Here is a 25,868-nt window from a genome sequence, read left to right as displayed (position 1 = left end):
AATCAATCCACGACCCAGTGTATACGTATCTCAGTATTGATCACAACTCAAACTATATATATTTTGGAATCAACCTCAACCCTGTATAGCTAACTCCAACATTCACATATAGAGTGTCTATGGTTGTTCCGAAATATATATAGATGTGTCGACATGATAGGTTGAAACATTGTATACGTGTCTATGGTATCTCAAGATTACATAATATAAAATACAAGTTGATTAAGTTATGGTTGGAATAGATTTGTTACCAATTTTCACGTAGCTAAAATGAGAAAAATTATCCAATCTTGTTTTACCCATAACTTCTTCATTTTAAATCCGTTTTGAGTGAATCAAATTGCTATGGTTTCATATTGAACTCTATTTTATGAATCTAAACAGAAAAAGTATAGGTTTATAGTCAGAAAAATAAGTTACAAGTTGTTTTTGTAAAGGTAGTCATTTCAGTCGAAAGAACGACTTCTAGATGACCATTTTAGAAAACATACTTCCACTTTGAGTTTAACCATAATTTTTGGATATAGTTTCATGTTCATAATAAAAATCATTTTCTCAGAATAACAACTTTTAAATCAAATTTTATCATAGTTTTTAATTAACTAACCCAAAACAGCCCGCGGTGTTACTACGACGGCGTAAATCCGGTTTTACGGTGTTTTTCGTGTTTCCAGGTTTTAAATCATTAAGTTAGCATATCATATAGATATAGAACATGTGTTTAGTTAATTTTAAAAGTCAAGTTAGAAGGATTAACTTTTGTTTGCGAACAAGTTTAGAATTAACTAAACTATGTTCTAGTGATTACGAGTTTAAACCTTCGAATAAGATAGTTTTATATATATGAATCGAATGATGTTATGAACATCATTACTACCTCAAGTTTAGTAGGTAAACCTACTGGAAGTGACAAGAAATGATCTAGCTTCAAAGGATCTTGGATGGCTTGAAAGTTCTTGAAGTAGGATCATGACACAAAAACAAGTTCAAGTAAGATTTTTACTCAAATTAAGATAGTTTATAGTTATAGAAATTGAATCAAAGTTTGAATATGAATATTACCTTGAATAAGAAAGATAACCTACTGTATATAACAAAGGTTTCTTGATCTTAGATGATTACTTGGAATGGATTAGAAAGCTTGGAAGTAAATTAGTAAACTTGAAGGGATTTTTGAAGTGTTCTTGAAGTGTTCTTCCTATGATGATTATAGCTTGATTCTTGAAGTGATTTTTGATGAAGATGATGATTAACTACTGGAAAAATACGTTCATAATAGTGTGTGTGTGTGTTGAGAGAGAATTAGAAAGAGAATTGGAAGTGAAATGGAGTGAATGATGAGTGGTAATTGGTGAGTGGTGAGTGGGGTTAAAAGGAGTTCTAGTTAGTTGACTAGCTCATGGTAGAAGTTAAAATTGATTAGTCATACATGACATAATCAAGAGTGGAATCCCATGCTAGTTTCTATTGGTATATACCCATAGTAAGTACGTTTTGAAGCTGTGTATAATACGGGTAAGAATACGACTAGAATTCTTGATGAAAGAAAAGAATGGGAAAGTAACTGTAACCATTTTCGTTAAGTATGAGTGTTTTGATATATGTCTTGAAGTCTTCCAAAAGTATTTTAATACATCTAAATACACTACATGTATATACATTTTAACTGAGTCGTTAAGTCATCGTTAGTCGTTACATGTAAGTGTTGTTTTGAAACCTTTAAGTTAACGATCTCAATTAATGTTGTTAACCCATTGTTTATTATATCTAATGAGATGTTAAATTATTATATTATCATGATATTATGATATATTAATATATCTTAATATGATATATATATACATTTAAATGTCGTTACAATGATAATCGTCACATATATGTCTCGTTTCGAAATCCTTAAGTTAGTAGTCTTGTTTATATGTATATAACTCATTGTTAATATACTTATGGAGATACTTACTTATCATAATCTCATGTTAACCATATGTATATCCATATATATATCGTCATGTCGTTTTTACAAGTTTTAACGTTCGTGAATCGCCGGTCAACTTGGGTGGTCAATTGTCTATATGAAACATATTTCAATTAATCAAGTCTTAACAAGTTTGATTGCTTAACATGTTGGAAACATTTAATCATGTACATATCAATCTCAATTAATATATATAAACATGGAAAAGTTCGGGTCACTACACTAGTCGCTCTAGTATCGTAAACGGTTGCATAGTACTTCGTTTTTACTACACTTGGTACAGTGTAGGGAGATTTCATAATAAAGGGAATATGCCACATTAATTGTTAAGTATGGTTACCGAAGCGCTCAACAACTTATAGAATACTTTTATACACTTGCGAGTGTACATATATTTATAACTATGAAATCTTGTGGTCTATATTTATATCGATGATAAACCTATATATCTCACCAACCTTTGTGTTGACTGTTTACGCATGTTTATTCTCAGGTTCTTAAGAAAGTCTTCCGCTGTTGCATTATCTGAGCAAGCTGTACATGAAGTCTCATACTTTTATTTAAATAAAGTGTTGCATTCAATAAAACCTTTGTCATGTATTATATTCGACCGTTACGTCACGTGTGTAGTATTTGGAAACCGATGTATTTTGGGGATTATTTCTTAAATAATCGCCCACTTGTTTAAAACATGCATTATATATAATAATGATGTGCTTTTTATGAAACGAATGCAATATTTTCTAAAACATATCATATAAAGGTCAAATACCTTCGCTATGGGACCAATGAGAACGTACTGCGTTTATAGTAATATGGACGGGTCGTTTCAGTTTGCATCAGAGAGGTGGTCTTAGCGAACCAGGTCTTGCATTAGTGTGTTTAACTTATAGTTGTTAGGATGCATTAGTGGGTCTGGACTTCGACCTTAGCTGTATGTCAAAAGTTTTGCTTATCAATTTTTGTCAGAAATTACCTGCTTATCATCTTAAGTTTAGACGCGTCTTACTGCATTCATTGCATAGACAGTGTATAGACAAATTCATATCTTTGCATATCTATTACAGTAAACTTTGTCTGACATCTTTCGAAAAATCCTCAGTAACTTATGGGATTCTAGTATTATAAATACATATGTAAATTATGTATTGAGGAATACCAAACTAGTCCTATAATTTATTTCATTTCAAAAATCTTTTCCCTACTATGTACTAGATGGATCCTTCAACTGGTTCAAGTTCACCGGATTCCGATGGCTATTCCGATATGGATATTCACCTGAGCTCCGAAAGCAGTGTAAATGGAATGGATCAACCGATTTGTAGTGACCCGAACTTTTCCATGTTTATATATATATTAAATGAAATTGTTATGATTAAGTGTTTCCAACATGTTAAGCAATCAAACTTGTTAAGACTTGATTAATTGAAATAGGTTTCATATAGACAATTGACCACCCAAGTTGACCGGTGATTCACGAACGTTAAAACTTGTAAAACCTATATGATGACATATATATGGTTATATATATAGTTAACATGATATTATGATAAGTAAACATATCATTAAGTATATTTACAATGAACTACATATGTAAAAACAAGACTACTAACTTAATGATTTTGAAACGAGACATATATGTAACGATTATCGTTGTAACGACATTTAATGTATATATATCATATTAAGAGATATTCGTACATCATAATATCATGATAATATAATAATTTAAAATCTCATTTGATATTATAAACATTGGGTTAACAACATTTAACAAGATCGTTAACCTAAAGGTTTCAAAACAACACTTACATGTAACGACTAACGATAACTTAACGACTCAGTTAAAATGTATATACATGTAGTGTTTTAATATGTATTCATACACTTTTGAAAGACTTCAAGACACTTATTAAAATACTTCTACTTAACGAAAATGCTTACAATTACATCCTCGTTCAGTTTCATCAACAATTCTACTCGTATGCACCCGTATTCGTACTCGTACAATACACAGCTTTTAGATGTATGTACTATTGGTATATACACTCCAATGATCAGCTCTTAGCAGCCTATGTAAGTCACCTAACATATGTGGGAACCATCATTTGGCAACTAGCATGAAATATCTCATAAAAATTTCAAAAATATGAGTAATCATTCATGACTTATTTACATGAAAACAAAATTACATATCCTTTATATCTAATCCATACACCAACGACCAAAAACACCTAAAAACACTTTCATTCTTCAATTTTCTTCATCTAATTGATCTCTCTCAAGTTCTATCTTCAAGTTCTAAGTGTTCTTCATAAATTCTACAAGTTATAGTTTCATAAAATCAAGAATACTTCCAAGTTTGCTAGCTTACTTCCAATCTTGTAGAGTGATCATCCAACCTCAAGAAATCTTTCTTATTTACAGTAAGATATCTTTATAATACAAGGTAATACTCATATTCAAACTTTGATTCAATTTCTATAACTATAACAATCTTATTTCGAGTGGAAATCTTACTTGAACTTGTTTTCGTGTCATGATTTTGCTTCAAGAACTTTCAAGCCATCCAAGGATCCTTTGAAGCTAGATCCATTTTTCTCATTTCCAGTAGTTTTATTCAGAAAACTTGAGGTAGTAATGATGTTCATAACATCATTCGATTCATACATATAAAGCTATCTTATTCGAAGGTTTAAACTTGAAATCACTAGAACATAGTTTAGTTAATTCTAAACTTGTTCGCAAACAAAAGTTAATCCTTCTAACTTGACTTTTAAAATCAACTAAACACATGTTCTATATCTATATGATATGCTAACTTAATGATTTAAAACCGGAAAACACGAAAAACACCGTAAAACCGGATATACGCCGTTGTAGTAACACCGCGGGCTGTTTTTTGTTTGATAATTAAAAACTATGATAAACTTTGATTTAAAAGTTGTTCTTCTGGGAAAATGATTTTTCTTATGAACATAAAACTATATCCAAAAATCATGGTTAAACTCAAAGTGGAAGTATGTTTTTCAAAATGGTCATCAAGACGTCGTTCTTTCGACTGAAATGACTACCTCTTACAAAAATGACTTGTAACTTATATTTTCGACTATAAACCTATACATTTTCTATTTAGATTCATAAAATAGAGTTCAATATGAAACCATAGCAATTTGATTCACTCAAAACGGATTTAAAATGAAGAAGTTATGGGTAAAACAAGATTGGATATTTTTTGATTTTAGTAGCTACGGGAAATATTAACAATTCTATACAAATCATATCCTCGCTAACTTATATTGTATTATACATGTATTCTAATATATTATGTAATCTTGGGATACCATAGACACGTATGCAAATGTTTTGACATATCATATCGACCCATCTATATATATTATTTGGAACAACCATAGACACTCTATATGCAGTAATGTCAGAGTTAGCTATACAGGGTTGAGGTTGATTCCAAAAATATATATAGTTTGAGTTGTGATCTAGCCTGAGACGTGTATACACTGGGTCGTGGATTGATTCAAGATAATATATATCGATTTATTTCTGTACATCTAATTGTGGACAACTAGTTGTAGGTTACTAACGAGGACATCTGACTTAATAAACTTAAAACATTAAAACGTATTAAAAATGTTGTAAATATATTTTGAACATACTTTGATATATATGAACATATTTTTTATAGGTTCGTGAATCGACCAGTGGCCAAGTCTTACTTCCCGACGAAGTAAAAATCCGTGAAAGTGAGTTATAGTCCCACTTTTAAAATCTAATATTTTTGGGATGAGAATACATGCAGGTTTTATAAATGATTTACAAAATAGACACAAGTACGTGAAACTACATTCTATGGTTGAATTATCGAAATCGAATATGCCCCTTTTTATTAAGTCTGGTAATCTAAGAATTAGGGAACAGACACCCTAATTGACGCGAATCCTAAAGATAGATCTATTGGGCCTAACAAACCCCATCCAAAGTACCGGATGCTTTAGTACTTCGAAATTTATATCATATCCGAAGGGTGTCCCGGAATGATGGGGATATTCTAATATATGCATCTTGTTAATGTCGGTTACCAGGTGTTCACCATATGAATGATTTTTATCTCTATGTATGGGATGTATATTGAAATATGAAATATTGTGGTCTATTGTTACGATTTGATATATATAGGTTAAACCTATAACTCACCAACATATTTGTTGACGTTTTTAGCATGTTTATTTTCAGGTGATTATTAAGAGCTTCCGCTGTTGCATACTTAAATAAGGACAAGATTTGGAGTCCATGCTTTTATGATATTATATAAAAACTGCATTCAAGAAACTTATTTCGTTGTAACATATTTGTATTGTAAACCATTATGTAATAGTCGTGTGTAAACAGGATATTTTAGATTATCATTATTTGATAATCTACGTAAAGCTTTTTAAACCTTTATTGATGAAATAAAGGTTATGGTTTGTTTTAAAATGAATACAGTCTTTGAAAAACGTCTCATATAGAGGTCAAAACCTCGCAACGAAATCAATTAATATGGAACATTTTTAATCAATAAGAACGGGACATTTCACGATTAGCCATCATCTATTCTAGATGGATTGGGGATTGGTTCGTAGCTGACTCAGTCAATGGAGATGAGAAGAATGCGATCCTTTTCACCCACCAAATTTCCCTCTCGGCGAAGAACCTGAAGCACTTACCGGCGAACCAGTCCGAAACACCATTTTCACCCTCATTTCCAGAGTATCTTGCCATGATTATATATTATCTAAACTTCTAGATCTTATTCATCCTCTCGTTCCAACCGCCAATCATCCCGGTGTACTAGAAGAAGTCAACGAGCTTCGCGCTAGAGTGGTGGCTTTAGAGAATATGATGCAGAACTTACAAGCATCACAAGCCCCACAAGCACCAAATGCACCACCTGCATCCACACCAATGGTACCATTACCACCACCAACAACATCCGAATCACAAGCCCCAACATCACAATCTGTCCCACGAGCATCAACGTCATACGCACTGTAGATATCAAGGAATACCAACAACATCAAACGATGAAGTATTGATTCATAACTTCATCGGAGAAATATTCTACGGTGATTATGTAATCTCTAAAGTTTTAGAGATTATTTATTCTAATCATAACTGTAAATCAAGATGAGTGGATGGATAGAGATGATAGAGGCGAGAATAGAAACCCTGACAGGAATGGTGCGTGCGTTACAAAATAGACTTGTGATACAAGCAGCACCAGCAGTACCGACAGCATCACTAGTACCAGCAGCACCTACAACATCACAAGCTCCGCCAGTTCCATAATCACCGACATCATCACAAATCAAGAACGAGCATATTGTATCAACGAGTTATGAAGTATTAACTCATTCCCTCTGAAAAAAATTTATATGTATATTTATATATATATATATATATATATATATATATATATATATATATATATATATATATATATATATATATATATATGAGTTTTTAAACCACTATATATCTTTTCGTACTAAGCTATTAGGTGTGAATGTTAAAGGGTAGATACTATTCAGTTAATTCATATTACTAATATGCTATGATGTACATCCTTCGTTAATGACTTAACAATCATTAATTATAATCTCTGCTTCAACTCAATAGATTCCATTTCATAATAAACCAAGTATATTTTTCGAGTACGTGTTAGATTTCACACTTTCATTTTCGATGTACTCGAAACTTTCTAGAAAACGTCATTCGTGTCTTGCGAAGTTCACAAGAATTCTACGAACACCAACATCAATCACCGAGGAAATATCAATAAAAATGAATAATGAAGTATTGATTCATAATTTCATTTACGTTGAAGAAATACTCCGCAAAAATTATGTAATCTCTAAAGTTTTAGGGGTTATTCATTCTAGCTCCAGCAAAAATCAAATGATTTTAATAGTATATTAACTCATTAAATCTATATTACATCTGCAGAAGATATAAAAACATATATTTTCATAAAGACTGTAATAAAAATTCTCTTGTACAAAATATTACTTGTGAAACTTTAACGGGTAGGTAATACCCGAGAATTATATAAATTCACAAATAATATGTTATACTGTACATTCTTCAATTCTGATTCAATAATCATTAACCATACTCACTACTTTCACAACAATATACATTCTTTCATAGAAACCAGAACAACCATTCTCATTCAAATTCAATTACATATTCTGATTTTGACAGATCAGAATCCAAGTCAAGATTAAACAGATAACATTACTCTTAGATTCCTACATCCTATAAAATCATACTTTAAATTCAAACTATACTAGAACATCACTTTCATTCACAAAACTCATAAAGATATTCGTATCATTCAAGATTCACGACGAATTCATTATACGGATATTGACGATGACAACCTGCGTCTAAACCCTTCAAAATTTTTGAAAACACCTCAACTAAGGAACAATCGAGAGAATGAACCAATCACACGATACATACGAAGAATATATGCATATAGATATGCATCCGGAGGACACTTGAACCTAAGCAAAGGTTCAACACGTATCCGTGTCAGGTCCTTTAGCATTATTATTACCCAAAATAACTTTACAATCCCTTTTCAAAATAGCGAATTTTTTTCACAGCTCCAAAAAGACAACTTCGACTTTTCATCTGGAGTAGCCTTATTATAACCTTGATATATACGTTGTCTTTTCGTCATCGTTACCGGGGAACCTTTTATATTCTACCACATTAGTAGTAAGCTTACCAGCAACTTTATTGCTATTTGACTTAAATCTCTCTGAAAGATCACTATAAAACCTTTTCATGTACCCATCTACATCTTGTAACAATAATTGTCATACCAAACCTCAGGAATCATCAATAATTATTCTTGAATCTCACATCATTTCTGCATATACATATAACGTTATCTCCTAGAATTATAATTCTGAAATCTGGAATAGCACTTTAGCCTACGAATCAGTACTATGAAATTTTGAAAAAGCTGAAAGAAGCAGCAGAAACTGTAGACAATCGTAACAGTCAAAAGTTGATGATAAAGAATATTGTGTTAGCAAAGCACAGAAAAAGAAAAAGTTTGGAACTGGAAAACGGATTGAGCAAACCCTGAAGGAGGCTGTGGACAAATCACAAGGACTAAATCTGCCTTCAAAGAATCCAAATGATTCAGTATCTGCTGAAGTCTTTAGCGAATACCTTGCTCCTTACTCTAAACCCTTGTGGACAATATTCTTCATTATCCTCTTATCTTAAATATTATAAGATATCATCGTATCTTCCATTATAAATATCCTTCATATTTCTGAAGATATTTTCATAACCATTCTTATCTGAAATCATTTATTCCTTCGCGTTATCTGTATCACATCATAAAGAAAACTGTTTTAGTTTCTAAACATCTGAAACCTCTGAGTGTAAAGTATGAATATTTTTGAAGTAATGTTGGGAACTGAAGCATGAGTTAGTATAATATAATGACACTTGATCAACGTGATTATATTACAGTAAGTCATGCTGAGTTTCTAAATGGAATGTAATGATTCACAGACCATAACGTCATCATGTGCCATGTTACACGACTCTTACATTCAATCTAATCTCTAAACATATCAAGAACATATTCTCTTGATAGTTCTATCTTTCATTTGGATTCTGGTAATTTCACAAGTCAAATTGTGCTATTACAATTTCTCTCTTAGAGCATTAGCTATGTTCATTTCGAATTTCATATCTATGAATTCTAGACCATTATTCGCTTGACTTGAAGTCGGGAAAAAAAGACGGAAGCATGAAACTCCAAAATATAAGGAAAAATATAAGCACGACGACAACGCAGTAATTATAAACCGTGTATATCGATGCGTATAGCAATATAAAGACACGGGAAAATTAAGAACACTATAAACCCAAGAGCATAGTATAAATTAACGGATTCCTCCTGTGGAAGATGAAAAAGAAGAATGACAGATGTGATAGTCAAGAATATATCAAGAATTAAAACTGGATGGAGCATATTGACGAATGTTTTGGAATTACGAAGAAAGGAAGAAAGTATAAAAGATGGGAGATGTGGAAATAAGGAAACGTAGGAGGTTGATTTATAGTAAAATATCCGACAGAGAAATCGAGACAGATTATTGCATTAAATCGAAGAGGATCATAATTTCCTTAATCATCGAAGAATCAAATCTTATATAGATTACAAAGATTTTCTTTAATCTGGAGATCAACCGTGATGACGTCAAAAGATAAGACGAATCCCTATTTTCTCATTTCACTCTTTTACGATAGCTTCACTCATACGTTTCGAGTAATCGAATTATTTTATCCATATTTCTCAATCATGATAAAACCCTATGAATCAACTTATATTCATCATAATAACATTCTTATTGTTAGCCATGATGACCTCGATCAAATTTCAGGACAAAATTTCTTTAACGGGTAGGTACTGTGACGACCCGAAAATTTCCGACCAAATTTAAACTTAATCTTTATATAATTCCGACTTGATAAGCAATGAATTTTAATAAGTCTTGAACCTCCGGAAAGAGTTTTGCACAAGCTTTTGGTCACCCTTTTATTCCGACGATTCACGAACGTCATAACTTGATTTAATTGTTTAATTGTTTAATTATTGTGTATATATATGGATTTATATATATTTAACTTGAAAATATGATAATTAAATATCTCATTAAGTATATTAACAAAGTATTATTTATATATTTTCATACTACTAATTTAAAGAGTTTTTGAACAATATATATGTTACTATTTAAACGACTTAATTAACTTATGTTAAAATATATTTACATATAATGTATTACGAGTGTAAATACATCTTTACAAGTATTGAATACACTTTATAATATACCAATACATATAAAGGATAGCTATACTCATATTTCCGTTCAATTTCCTCAAGAATTCTACTCGCATTCATACGGTATTTTTACCCGTATTATACACAGCTTCTAGAAGTATTTACTATTGGTATATACCAATAGAAATCTGCAATTATTTGTGTAATATGTCATCCATGACCTAATCAATTTAATATGTCATCCATGACTTAATACATTTTAACTTATACTATATATTTTCACTAAAAACCAAATTTATAAGTTTATAAATAAGGACCATTTTAACTCATTTTTACTCCACATTTTCTTAAACTAAAAGCACACACTTGAATGATCTCATATCATACTTTAATCTCAGCAACTTTCCTCTTCATAATCAAGGTAAAATACTTCTCAAAATTCTTGTTCAATTCCTTGTATAGTTGCTATCTTATTATACTTATAAAACTTGTAAAAACTAGAACTTGTTTTGGTGAACACCAAGCTTGTTTGAAAAACTAATTTAATCTTTCTAACTTAACTCTAATAACACTTATTTATATGTAGTATGATGTTATATTAAATTAATATAAGAACTTATAACTTGTACATATGAAGAACACCTTGAAACTTAACATATATCTTTTAACTTCCATTCGGTAAAAAGCGGGCTGTTTTGGGTTGGGAATTAAAAACCTATCTTAGACTTTGAGTTCGAGGCTAAGACTTTGGAAATATGTTAATATATGTAAATAAGACTTCCAATATTTTTTTCATGATATTAGACAAACTGGAAGTATTTTATCAAAAATCATATATTGGGTGGATGCCGGGATTTTTTCAAATCTGTCCACCGACACAAAAAGAGGGTAAAGCTCTAAAAATTACTACTTGGGATGAACTTCGAATTGGTTATATAAAATTTACTTCTTAATAAATCCATAGCAATTTGATTCACTTTAAACGGAGTTGTAATGAATATTTGGCGAGCAAAACAAAATCTGCTAAAATTAACGTTGTATGGACGAAATTTATATTATAAAAACTATATTAACCATATCCTTGTTAACTTTTCCTATATCCTATATATATTTGGACATGTTATCAGTAGTATCACAAAATATTATAATCTTGGTTAATTCTGTGATTGTATATATGTATAATAATATCCTTGGTACTTCCTAACACAATAAGTATACAATACGTTTTGATAAATCCTAAGACAATACATACACAATACGTCTTAGTTAATTCTAAGACAATACGTATACAATACGTCTCTGGATTGATGCAAAGACAATACGTATACAATACGTCGTGGGGGTAATTCTAAGATTATATATATATATATATATATATATATATATATATATATATATATATATATATATACCGATTATTGGACTGTTGGACTGTTGAACTTTTCGGACTATTTTGGACTACTAACAAATGACTACTAACAATGGACTACTAACATAAAATGTTAAAAATTATTATATAAGTATTCTATGAACTTGCTTTCTTTTATTCATATGTCGTATTATTATCTGAATCGTTATTATTGTTATAGGTTCGTGAATCCAAGGACGACGGTCATATTTTTAATAAGTTGAAAACTTATTATTAATATTTTTAATAAGTTGAAAACTTATTATTAATATACTTTTACTACTGTGAGTATATAGTTCCATTTTTAAACTCTAAAAATATTTTGGGATGAGAATACATGCATTTTATGTTTTACGCCATGGACACAAGTACTTAAAATATATTCTACATTGAGTTATACCACTTTGCATATATTCCCTAATAGCTTGGTAACTAATATTTACATGTTGTAAGAACATGTATACGCGAATCCTATTGATAGATCTATCGGGTTTGACAACCCCAACCGGGCTAGTCGCTCTAGTATCGTAAACGGTTGCATAGTACTTCGTTTTTACTACACTTGGTACAGTGTAGGGAGATTTCATAATAAAGGGAATATGCCACATTAATTGTTAAGTATGGTTACCGAAGCGCTCAACAACTTATAGAATACTTTTATACACTTGCGAGTGTACATATATTTATAACTATGAAATCTTGTGGTCTATATTTATATCGATGATAAACCTATATATCTCACCAACCTTTGTGTTGACTGTTTACGCATGTTTATTCTCAGGTCCTTAAGAAAGTCTTCCGCTGTTGCATTATCTGAGCAAACTGTGCATGGGGTCTCATACTTTTATTTAAATAAAGTGTTGCATTCAATAAAACCTTTGTCATGTATTATATTCGACTGTTACATCACGTGTGTAGTATTTGGAAACCGATGTATTTTGGGGATTATTTCTTAAATAATCGCCCACTTGTTTAAAACATGCATTATGTATAATAATGATGTGCTTTTTATGAAACGAATGCAATATTTTCTAAAACATATCATATAAAGGTCAAATACCTCGCTATGGGACCAATGAGAACGTACTGCGTTTATAGTAATATGGACGGGTCGTTTCAACATCTTCCCAATTCCCCTGTTTTTTCACCAATGTCAGTTTTCAGTGTCAGTCCAGTCATCGTCCAGTCATCAGCAAGACACTGAACTAACACTGAACTGACGCGTCACAGTGATCTAAGCTCTCATATTTTCATCATTAAACCATGGCATCATATTTAACGTATTTGTATAAATCAAATTATTTTTATACTTGACAGCTACAATTTTAAGGTGAGGTTGTTAGTGAATAATGGAGCCTGTGAATAAACAGATAGACGCCATATATAGTTGAGAAATACATAACACATTAATAGGGCTACAGGTTAATGATGTTCATATTATAAATAAGATTGTTCATATTATAATTTAACAAAATTTGTGTCTTTTATTATATGGAGATGGAAGAGGGGATCAAGAAACAAAACAAAAAAGGAAAAGAGAATGCGATCTCTGAGGCTCCGAAGCTTAGTTGATTTTTTTTTTTCTTAAACTTTATTTAGACAAATTTTACATGAATTTTTTCAATTATTTTATAGACAATACATGTATGCAATTTTGTTTTAGCAAATTTTAATTTTTATCTTATATTTGTTTATCTTCATCTTATTTATATATCATTGTTCTTGAACGAATAATCTACACTATATGTAATTGAAAAAAAATGTATATGCACATACATCATACCACGTCACTCGTATTATCTACACCATTTTCAAAAAATTGCGGTACAAGGTGGGTAAAATACCGAAAAATATCGATCCCGTACCGGTACCGAAACCGGTACCGTATTGAAATTTTGGTACGATTTCGGTTTTCCATATTACCCATTTTCGGTATCGGTACTAACCGGTACCTGTACGGTTCGGTACGGTTCCGGAACCGATCTCATCCCTATGACGGAGATTGAACGCCCAACCTCTTTAGTTGAAAGTCTCCTCGAATAGCTGAGCTACAAGGCCTTTAGTACAGCATTTTTTTTACTTTTGATTTGTTTTTAGCGAAAAAACTTTATAACATTAAAATAGATCCCAAGATCAATAGCCACAAATGATATTGTAGCAAACCAACAAATGAGCCATATTAAAAAAAAAAAAAAAAAAAAAACATCCTAAACAAGACGACTCACTAACAGAGTGAAAAATCATTTGACTAACCATGGGGGTGGTGAAGTGGTAAGGGCCAACCCTTCTAAAGTGGAGGTCATGAATTCAGATCCATAAAATTGAAAAAAAACAAAAAAAAAACTAATCCCTCTCGTGTCCACGGAGATTCAACAGCGATGATTCCGAACTGCTATATTAAACCATTCCTACGGGCCTAAAAGTCAACACGTCACGGCCAAGCTCCAAAGCAAGAGAACGTCGCAAGGAAGCAAGACCGGAAAGGCGATCCAAAAAGAACCCGGCAAACACCCTAGTAATACATCAGGCGGCCGGAAAAGAACAAAAACAACGACCCCCAAACCATGATTGCCACCAAATAAAGAACCCATACCGAAAAACTCCACCCCCGATCAACAACAACAAGCAAAGTACGGGGAAAGTACTCGCCGCCTGAACCTGAGCAAAAAGGCATAAAATAAACCTAATCCGGCGAGATCCAGGGATGGAAGCTTCATCATGGAAGAGACATTAAGATGGTGGCCACCAAAACAAGCACAACCGTCAGCCGGCGTGAAACCAGGCCATACAACAACCACAGTCACAGTAACGGCAACAAGCAAGTGGTTGCTTAAAACTATCTTGATTAGCATAAATAATAGTAACTGAAAGGTTAAACCCAGGCACTAAACAATAAGTTACAATCTGCATGTTTTGGCAAAATAAAAAATCAAGTTTGAACCCAAAACAAAAGTGGATTTAACATTTAACCAGACACTATAAGAGTGGATTTAAGTGTCACCAGAAGCATCAACCACCGTTTCGCCTGACTCGTGGCGCTTAAGCACAGGTTGCTGCTAGCACTTCATCTGCAACACAAAAATATTAATATCATAGCAATTAACAATGCCCATTTATTTCTGACTTAACGACTAACTACTAAAAAGACTTTATTATTGAGCCATCAAAGACTAAGATTATTTATTTTTTTTTTGCTAGTCAGATCACGTAAAACAAACAGATATTAATAATGTGACAAACGGCCCCCCTAAGGCAACTGCGAAATGTAAGAATATGTTGATTCGAGGCATCGAGCTCAGTTACATCTTTTAACCACAAAAAAACATACAAAGCAAGATAATGACTACGAAAACTAGCCAATCACAATGTAAGAGCAGATTAAATATTACCAGAAGGTTGTGGCACAACAGTCACACTTGAATCGCTTTGATCCTTACGGTAGCGCTTGAACACACATGCCTTTAACACTTCATCTGGTAGGCCTATTAAATACCCATAACAATAATTCCATCATGAGCCAAAAGTAATTGCAGATTATTTACAATTTGAGCAGTGAAGTTATGTCTATAAGACTATAACTAACCACTTTATTATATATTATAAATAAAAATTAAAATATCAAAAAATACAACGTTTAACTGTTACACGAGAACCAGAAGCAGCACTCACCAGTCCTAGGGTTCAAAACCCTGAACAACGTCTCACGTGGGTCCGCACTGACTAGCTTCATGTACGCATCAGCTTGAAATATGACATTATTTTCATATGTTAGCCATTTATATAACAATTTCTTCATATGTTAGCCATTTATATAACTCAGCTTGAAATTGAGTTTGACCAATTGTTCGAAAGTCAAATTTAAATTGATAAATATTAAAACTGAGTTTTATGAATATCTTGACAATGCTCAATTAGTGATACTTAAACAGGTAAACTAAACACAATAAAACTGAAATTGTTTGTATACCATAAGATGTGACCATAGTTTCACTTGATTCACCTATTTCCTTACGGTAACGCTTGAGCACAGATGTTACTTGTGCGTCATCTAAAATACCAAAAAAAAAAAAAAAATAATACCATAATAAGTCAAATGTAATATACTGATATGTATAAATAAATTGATTTGAGCTAAGTTACATCTTAAGTAAAGTTTATCTTCACGGTAGCGCTTGAGCACACATGCGGTAAACGCTTCATCAGGTTTACCTATTAAATAACCAAAACAATAATATCATCATGAACCAAATGTAATTTCAGATTATATACGATTTGAGCCGTGATAAAAAATTTACAAAAATTCAAAGTACAACGGTTACACGATAACCACAAGCAGCACTCACCAGTTGCGGGATTCAAAACTTTGAACACTGTCTGACGTGGGTTGGCATTGGCTAGTTTCTTATACACACTGGCTTCATGCTTGGTAGCTAATTAACCATAGTTAGTTTTTTCAGCCTATGAATTACAACCAGTGGTTAAGATCAGGGATTTAGTTTGCTTACCACAAGCTGCTTCTGATGTATCTCTTATACTTCCCGGACAAAAGTTCGAAGTAACCGGACCTGTTCTTTCGAACCAAGCTGCTCGACCTAAACCAACATAATAATAATAATAATTTTAATTATAGATATACCAATAATAATTATTATAATGATCTAGTAGTAAACTGATGCATTATAATAAATTGATTCAAATTTTAGTTATTACATAATATCAAATTATACCACCTAGCCTTTGGCTGAGTGGTATGGGGTACTCAGAATCCCGTGTTTCGGGTTCGGGTTGATAGTTTCCTCTGGTGTTTTGGATATAAACGGGTGGATGGTCTCCCACATTGCGTTCGGACCCGTCAGTGACTACTAACATAACATGGTGGTCTAAAAAAACTTAATATCAAATAATGGAAAATTAAAAGTGATAATTACGCAATATTTCGATTTCTGGATCTTCGGTGATAGGCTTCGGTTTGATCACGTTTTTATGAAGAGGCGGGCAAGGACCACGTGGCGGTTGCACTACTCGTGTGATACCCGTACTATTTTCCATCCTTTTGTTTCTGAATTGATCAAACAACGGGTGAATATGTTTGGTGACGATTATTACATAGAGCAACACCAACTATACTTATCAGGTCACTGTGGGAAAGTAATTAATAAACTAATAATCTATAATTTAAACTTAATTTATTTGCCGCTTAATTCAAATAAGTCAAAAGTTATATAACACTGAAATTTGTAACTTATTCTTAACTACAATCATAACTACTTCTTAATCGAACAACAACAGCGAAAAAAAACTAAAACATAAACAGATTACCAACTAAATTCATCCTAGCTCCTCTCGGTATAGCCTACTACTCATGTTCAATCCAAAAGTTTTACATTATGGATAAGCAAAATATTAGGCTTATCTATCTCAAATATACTAAAAAAAAAACTTGGTAACGAAATATGATTTATGTACAACAATTAATCAGTAAATTTCATGACCAAACCCTAAATCCAATAAACATGATGAAATATTCAACAGAAATAAATGGTATAGATACTGAATTGAATTTTAATGAAAGAAGAAATAAAAAAATACCTGTATAATTTGCTTTGCAGAAGTAAGATTGTAGACTGAGATAGACGAACAAAAAGTGCCGGTTCTTTATTTATTTATTTGTATTTGTACTAGGGCGATATTTTATTTTATTTTTAGATAAAAGGGATATTCACGTGGCCCAACTATAGCGCAATTAAATTCCAAATGGCCCACAAATTCGTTGGATGGTTATGTGACATCAAAGACAGATGATTATTTTCTGATGATGTGACAAGTTCAAAAAATGAAGTTTTTTTTAGTGGGTAATGTTAAATTTGAGTGTTAAATTTGTGATGGATAATGTGATAAAATAATATTGGTAGTTGGCAAGGCCGGTTCTGAAAATTTAGATGCCCAGTGCAAATATCTCAATAATATGCCTCTGCCCCCCTCAAAATATATTAATAGAACAACACAAATATTTAGGGGTTTGGAACCTAATCAAGCGAAGCTAGACGGCTCATCCCTCACACCGATTTTTATTTAACATATACAATTCAAATACACATGTTCGGAACTACAAATCCCCTAAAATGATATCTACGTGCATTTTTTGATGTAAAAACTTCAATCAATTTATCATAATCTATTTTTGATAGAAATCTATTTTCAATTATAATTGCTAACTCGTTTAACCGTTCTCCACTCATTGTACTTCGTAAATAATTCTTCAACAATTTCAATTTTGAAAAACTTAATTTTGCAGATGCTACAGTGACAGGGACAGTTAGCAGATATTGTATGCAACTAAAACATTTGGAAAAATATCCATCTTCTTTGTAAACTCTATAATCTCAAGTGACATTCACGACAAATTGAAGAAAAACTGAATTTATATATAAAATTATGGTATAGTCATGGAGATTATTTATAATATTGTATATAATAGATAAAAAGAAATTGATTATCTTGATTTGGTATTTAGGAATCGTCGAATTGATGAGGAGACGGAGGAGTAGAGGACGTTTAGATGCCCCAATGATATGACAAATCAATTTTACTCTGTATTTAATTTTACTCCAATGATAGTGGGCTCTTTTTTTAGTTTGTGTAAAACAATTTATTATTTATATGGACTAAAATGTTGGGCTTAATGAACCTATTATATATGAAACTGGACCAATACTATGATGTCCTTTGGATTGTGTTGCCCAGGTGCGGTTGCACCTTCAGCCCCGCCCAAAGTCCGGCCCTGGTAGTTGGGTATAAAGTATATTAATTAATAATATATAAAAATTAATGATGAAATTCGATTGGTCCAAAAAATTCTGACTCTTACCTTTTTTTCGTCGGATTGGCGACTGACGCCCCGAAAGCGTCACAGGTGACGCCCCGTTACAGGCATTAGGGGCTTAAGATATGTGCCAAGTGAGATGCCACATAGATATTAGGGGCGTCAGAGATGTGGGGTGCTGCCCCGTTAATGATGGTCTTATAATAAAATGTAACAATGCAAACAATACGCCTTTGAAATTTCAAATTTGCAATAATGTTTTCTGATCACGCATCATGCACCACGCATGATGCGTATAACTTGGTGTGTGATGCGTGATCACCGAGCAATTAAGTAAAATAAACACGTGGTATACCGGATGTGATTGTTAGATCATTATGATGTGTTGAATGAATGAGGTTAGGGTTTATATTTATACTAAAACCCTAGACCTAGATATTTAAGGATAAGATCGTAAGTTAAATATAGATAAGATTGTTTCTTGTACACTAAGTAAAACGTGTGCACCCCTCTGTACGCACCCCGTCTGTGCGAACCCCTTTTGTGCGCACCCCGATTAGGCGCACCCCCGTCTGGCGTACCCCAAGGTTAGCGCGGGACTTAATTAGTAAGCGTGTGCAAACACGTGATACTCATGAGCGACTAATGCGGAAGTATGTATATCATCATTGACGTTGTTTAGTCTTAGTATAGTTGTTATATGTTGGAAAAGAAAAGAAACTCGCTTTTCTTCCCTTTACAGCGGGCTGCCCTGAAGCGACCTCAACACGTTATTTGAAAAAATACCACATTTTTTTAATAAAAAAAACAACATCGGGTGCGGCACACCAGGTGCCCATGGTGGCGCACCATAAAGTTGAGTTTTGACATTTCAAAATCAGTAGCTTTTTCCACAGTATGGTGCGGCACATTCCTTTCAGGTGCGGCGCACTATGTGCTAAAACTTTGGTTTCAGCCTTGAAAACCCATTTAACCCATTTTCAAATACACATTCAACACCAATCTTTACAAAAACATTCATATCAACACAAAGCATGTTTAAATTTCAACATTCATTAAAATATAGTTTCAAAAGTACATAACCAAGATTAGACGCCTCTTGGGTCATTGACGACCCGTTACACAAACTAATGGTAATGTTGACCCAAATAACCAAATCAATGGTTTATGACACAATAACCCAACCTGACTCCAAAAGCATGATTTTGGGGATTTATCTATCCTAACCCGAATCCAAATATCCATAAACATGCCCGCCGTGAGCTCAAGCAACTCCTAAGCGTCTAGTCCAATAACTAGATATCTTCGCATCATCAAAACAATAACTATAAAATGGTAAACAACGAGTGGGTAAGCTAATGCTTAGTGAATGTAACGATTATATACATACATACACATGAAATTGACTACCACATATAAATCGCATACAGCGACCCGCATATGATCATGTAAGCTACGATAAATACAAATAGCAAGTATCACCTTAGCATCTGCACGTACTATCTACAACAATAACAATATACAACACGAATCTTATGGTTAACCATAATCTTCGGTGGACGGCCGAGGAACGTCACTATAGTGAATCCCATGAATGGTCCTAAATATTATATCCCTAGGACGGCCATCAACACACGATGTTAAGTGGACCGACAATTGGCCACAACCACCATCCTCAATCTTTGTCGACAAACGAAACATAGTGAATCCACGAACGGTCTAGTCACTATCACTGTTTGGTCTCGACGAAAGACGGTATGTGAATCCGAAGAAAGGCCTATTCACTTAACCACACCCACATCTCATTATGTGAATCCGACGAACGGCAAATTCACGTAATCATACCAGCACCCATCCTATGTACATCCATGAATATAATACAATTACACTCACCTTAAAGCGCACGCAAGTGACATGTAAACATGATCTCCATCCTCATACCCATGCAAGTAATCACCTATAATACACATAGGCATAAACACACATACATCAAGACCTATTCTAATAAGAGAATTCATCACCACTATCCCTTAGTCGAGGGATCATACCTAGCTCACCAAGACCCACTCATTTATACACCTAAATGAGCACAATCCCATTACCACATCAGGTGAAAATTCCAACATACACTAGTAAGTACAATTTTGACTCAAATTGTACTTGACTCCATAAAAGACCAACAAGGTTACGACTCATAATCACTAGATAAATAGTGATCATGCCCAAAACATCACTTAAACATCAATTAACATCATACACCAAGTACTTATGTACTTAATTTACCAAAACTAGATTCAAACCCTAGTTTTGACACAAATCAAAGTCAACATCCAAGTTTGACTAACAAAATATGTTCTTATGAACATCTTAATCATCACGCACAAGTTTACCATCAAATTAACACCCAACAACATGACTAATTTTAGCCAATTCACCATTCAACCAAAAACCCACATTCAAGGGTTACACACCAAATTACTATACCCAATAAACCCTAACCATTAAGATTTAAGGGATTATCATCACCAAATACACAAACCCTAGCATAGGTACAAGATTAAGCATGTAAAATTCAGATTTAGGGTTACCTCAAGAGACAAAATAGTGTCTAGTAGCTGGAACGCAAGGGTACACTTCAAAAATAGATAGGATTTGCCACCTTCTTCACCAATTACAAGTTTTTCTGAGTAGGGTTCCGCTCTCACTAAATTGAGAGCTCTTTGGAAGTTCTTGGAAGCTAAAATGAGAGATTCCAAATCAGTTTATGGTCTTAAACTCGTCCATGAAAAATTGCACTTAAATCCCTAAGTTTAAAACATTTTCAAAACACCCAAAAACAATTTTTCAGACACAGGTGAAATGCACCTCTAAGCTGGTGCGGCGCACCTGGTTGCTGAAAATTCTAATTCTTACAACTCTTCCCCACTTAAAATGGATCACGTCCTCGTAATCCGCGCCAAATCTCAAAAAGAAAAGTACTTCAACACCAGCACACCTACTACCTACAACGCAGAACCACATTCAACTATCCCACTAACCACTACCAAACCTTCGAAGCCGAAGTTTCACTTCTATGTCATCCTCCATCAATGACCGTCAATCTTTCCACGAGCTTGAACTCACAAAGGTCCTTTGCTACCTGATATCGCATATTTAATACGCGTTTTCTTTAGTGGTATCGATCACATTTTGGTCCTTTTGGATACGATTTGGTGTTATTTCGATAAGTGTTATTAAAGTTCGAGTTCTAAGACCAAGAAGATGAAATTTGAAGTTATTTGATGGTTTTAGTGATTTTCTTTGTAAACGAGTGAAAGAGATTGGTTTGATTCGAGTTTGATTGGATTTACTGAGTTTTCAGCTCCGGATTCAGCAAAAAGGGCCTGGAGTGCCGCTCTAGTAGGCATAAAAATGAGTTCGAGAGTTTTCAAAAGTCCATAGATCAGGTTAACAGCATATTGAGCGCCGCTCAACAAATGGAGCGCCGCTCCATTTTCAGTCGATTTCAAAATTGGGGAATTTAAAGCACGAATTTTTACCCTAAATATCATATCTTATTCCCAGACGATTTGCAGTAGCTTTTTGACGAAAAGGGGTGATTTTTAGGAATTCCCAAGATCATTCTAACGCTTCAATCATTACGGGAACGTGCTTCGATTCATTCATCGTTCAAGATTCAATCATCTATTAGGTTTATCTCTTTGTTTCAAATAATGAATTCTTCTATTATTTTGATTGTGATTTTGGTTTTAGCTATGATTTTTGGCTAAGTTATTTAATGTTTGTCTAGATTGAATATTCATATGTGTTTGGATGATACTTTAACGTTTAATTTGATTAATGCATGATAATTATGAGTTTTGATTAAGAACCATTCATATGGGTTTTGATGTTTGTTACTTGGATTGATTAGTGATCTTGTTTGGACAAAGGGAACCCTGTTTCAATTTAGTGAACTAATTTCTAATTGATTTGTCTTAACCAATTGGGTGCTTACTGGACCAAGGGGGTAAACCGGGTAACATAGATTGAACAAAATAGGGGTGAATTATGTGGAGCGAACGCGTAACCAATTGAATCTTAATCTTATAATTAGTTAATTACTAAGTCACAAACGAAAGAGGTCTTTGGTGAAAGGGAACCCTAAGCCAATAAATCCTAGTTTGACGTGTTTGCTAAAAGAGAACTCTGGGTAAACCGACTCTGTAGTTACATGTATTGATAAATAGAACTAGTGCTTAATAATAAATCATCTGACACTGTGAATAGGAGATCTAGGCGAACATTCTTTTATCTATTGAATTCAATTATCTTTATTTTTCGTTGAGTCTGCAATTTGATTTATTTAAACTTAAAAACTAAAAATATTGTCTTTTACTTTTGACCTATAATTGATTTGGCTAATCGTTAAATAGCCATAAAATAAATTATCTTGTACTTTCAATTTTCATAGATTAACTTAGTTTATTTTTATTAGTTGCAATCTTATTTCTCACGTTTAAACTGTCATTGGAACGATTTTGGAATTACTAACTTTATACTATTGCATGATCGGGTACACTGCCCGTTAGTGTGTAGTAATCTTTAAACCGACATTTTCTAGAGATAAATTATATACTAGATTTTACACATCAAGTTTTTGGCGCCGCTGCCGGGGACAGTTGTGTCAAAAATTAAGATTGTTATCTAATTGTTTTAGTTTAGTTTTAATTGTAGTTTATTATTATTTTTTTGTTTATTCTCAATCAAATCGGTGCGTTTGATCAGTTGTTAGTTGTGATTTCGCAGATAACAGGTAGTGCATGCCACATACGCGTTCTTCAGATTCTCCGATTCTTCGACCATTTGACGAACCTGAAAGAGAGTTATTTAGAGTGCTAAGTCAAGAGAAATAGTCGACAGTGGATTCATCAGCTTCTTCGAGTGATAATATAATTCATTTGGGTAGTAGTTCTGAGACTGTGGTGCCCGATACACCACCTGAAATTAACGAAGAGGAAGACACTTACGTTTCCTTAGATATTTTCGAGACTGAAGAGATGACTGAACAACCACCTCGTCCTCAGACTATGGCAGAAAAGTTGAAGGCCACCCGAGGGGGCTAAGGCAATTCAATTACTCAACCGAACATCACTCAGCCTTTCCAAATCACAGGTCCAATTCTGAGTTTGATTTCTTCTGACTGCCAATTTCATGGCAAGGATAATGAGGATGCCAACGAGCATCTTCGTGTTTTCAATGATGTTTGCAACTTATTCAAGCTGCATGAGGTTGCTGATACTTCGATCAAGACAAGGCTTTTTCCCTGGATTCTTAAGGGAGAAGCTAAGAGATGGTTAGATAAGCAACCAGAAGGAGCGATTACCTCTTGAGAGGTTTTGGTAGATAAGTTCTTATCAAAGTTTTTCCCTGCGTCTCGAGCTGCTATACTTCAAGCAGATATTTCACAATTCAGACAAAAGAGCAGTGAGACATTATTTGATGCTTGGGACCGTTATTCTAATATGTTACGCTCGTGTCCGCAACACATGTTGAATGATTTACAAAAGGTCCAGATTTTCTACAAAGGCTGTGACATACCAACTCGTCAGAGTATTGATCAAACAGCAGGTGGGACTTTAATGGATAAGACAGAAGAAGAGGCACTAGAGATTATTGAAAAGCAAGCTGCCTATACTCACGAATGGCATCAAGATCATGAGTCATCCCGTTCAGCTTCCGTCAAGAGAACCGAAACCACTGGTGCGTATAATGATTATAGGTATATAAATGCTAAGTTAGACAAATTTGGTAGGCATTTAGAGAAGTCGGATAAGGACATTCATGGTATGAAGGTTGGTAGTGAGTTTTGTGGGAGATTACATTTAGGAAAAGATTGTGATGCGGGTTTGACTATGAACCAGAAAGAAGAGATCAATTATATTAGTCAACAGAACAACAATCAGTTTCAGGGACGTGCTCAGTTCAACAGGAATTTCAACAATCCTTATAATCCTCAAGGTAATCAGGGTTCGAGGTTCCAGCCGGGATCTAATGGAGGATTTCAACAACAAGCTCCCGGGTATTTTCAGAAGCCCCAAGCTGAAGAGAAAAAGTCCAACCTTAAAGCTATGATCGAAAAGCTTGTGATGTCTCAAACTCAGCTTGTTACTACTGTGACCCAAAACAATGAGAAGAATGATCAAATGTTTCAAAATCAACAAGCAGCTATTCAGAATTTAGAGAAACAAATTGGTCAACTTGCTACCAGAGTAATGAGAGGAAACCGGGGGAGTTACCGAGTAAAACAGATAATAACCCGAAGAATGGGCATGTTAATGCTATCACCACCCGAAGTGGTTTAGCATATGATCCACCAAGGAAGCCCGATGAGTATGATTTGCGAGTGCCGTTAGTAAAGGATAGTGAGCCGATAGTTGTTAGTGAACCGGAGGGGAGAAAGGAGCCAGAACAGGTGATTGAGAAGGTTGTCAGGGTACCGAAAACTGTTGCTGCTAAATCGGTAATTAAAGAGTATCAACCACCGCTCCCATTCCTGAGGAAGCAGAGATTGGAGAAGCTGGAGGCAGAAAAGTCCAAGTTCATGGACCTGAATAAAAAAGTTAATATAAATTTGCCTTTTATTGATGTGATTGCAGATATGCCAAAGTATGCAAGGTTTCTTAAGGATTTGCTAACTAACAGGAAGAAGCTGGAGAACGTGTCTTCAGTCAGGTTGAATGCCGCATGCTCATCGGTGGTTGCAAACAAGCTTCCCGAGAAGCTTGAGGATCCTGGGAGTTTCACA

General features: G+C 33.6%; 1 protein-coding gene across 1 annotated transcript; it reads right to left on the bottom strand.

The window, feature by feature from the left end:
• Positions 1-15,084: 15,084 nt before the first annotated feature.
• On the bottom strand, positions 15,085-17,912 carry LOC139863103 (uncharacterized). The gene is made up of 9 exons (XM_071851747.1): positions 17,848-17,912; positions 17,187-17,317; positions 16,764-16,850; positions 16,602-16,688; positions 16,399-16,467; positions 16,226-16,306; positions 15,928-15,999; positions 15,648-15,740; positions 15,085-15,326 (listed from the first exon to the last, which is right to left on the bottom strand). The coding sequence occupies exons 2-9, from the start codon at positions 17,305-17,307 to the stop codon at positions 15,298-15,300; spliced, it is 639 nt and encodes a 212-aa protein (XP_071707848.1). The 5' UTR covers positions 17,308-17,317; positions 17,848-17,912; the 3' UTR covers positions 15,085-15,297.
• Positions 17,913-25,868: the final 7,956 nt, after the last annotated feature.

This window comes from Rutidosis leptorrhynchoides, chromosome 8 (genome assembly GCF_046630445.1).
Source record: "Rutidosis leptorrhynchoides isolate AG116_Rl617_1_P2 chromosome 8, CSIRO_AGI_Rlap_v1, whole genome shotgun sequence".
In the NCBI taxonomy this organism is placed as follows: domain Eukaryota; kingdom Viridiplantae; phylum Streptophyta; class Magnoliopsida; order Asterales; family Asteraceae; genus Rutidosis; species Rutidosis leptorrhynchoides.
Note: the sequence above shows the minus strand (reverse complement) of the source record. Positions and strands in the feature narration are given on the sequence as shown.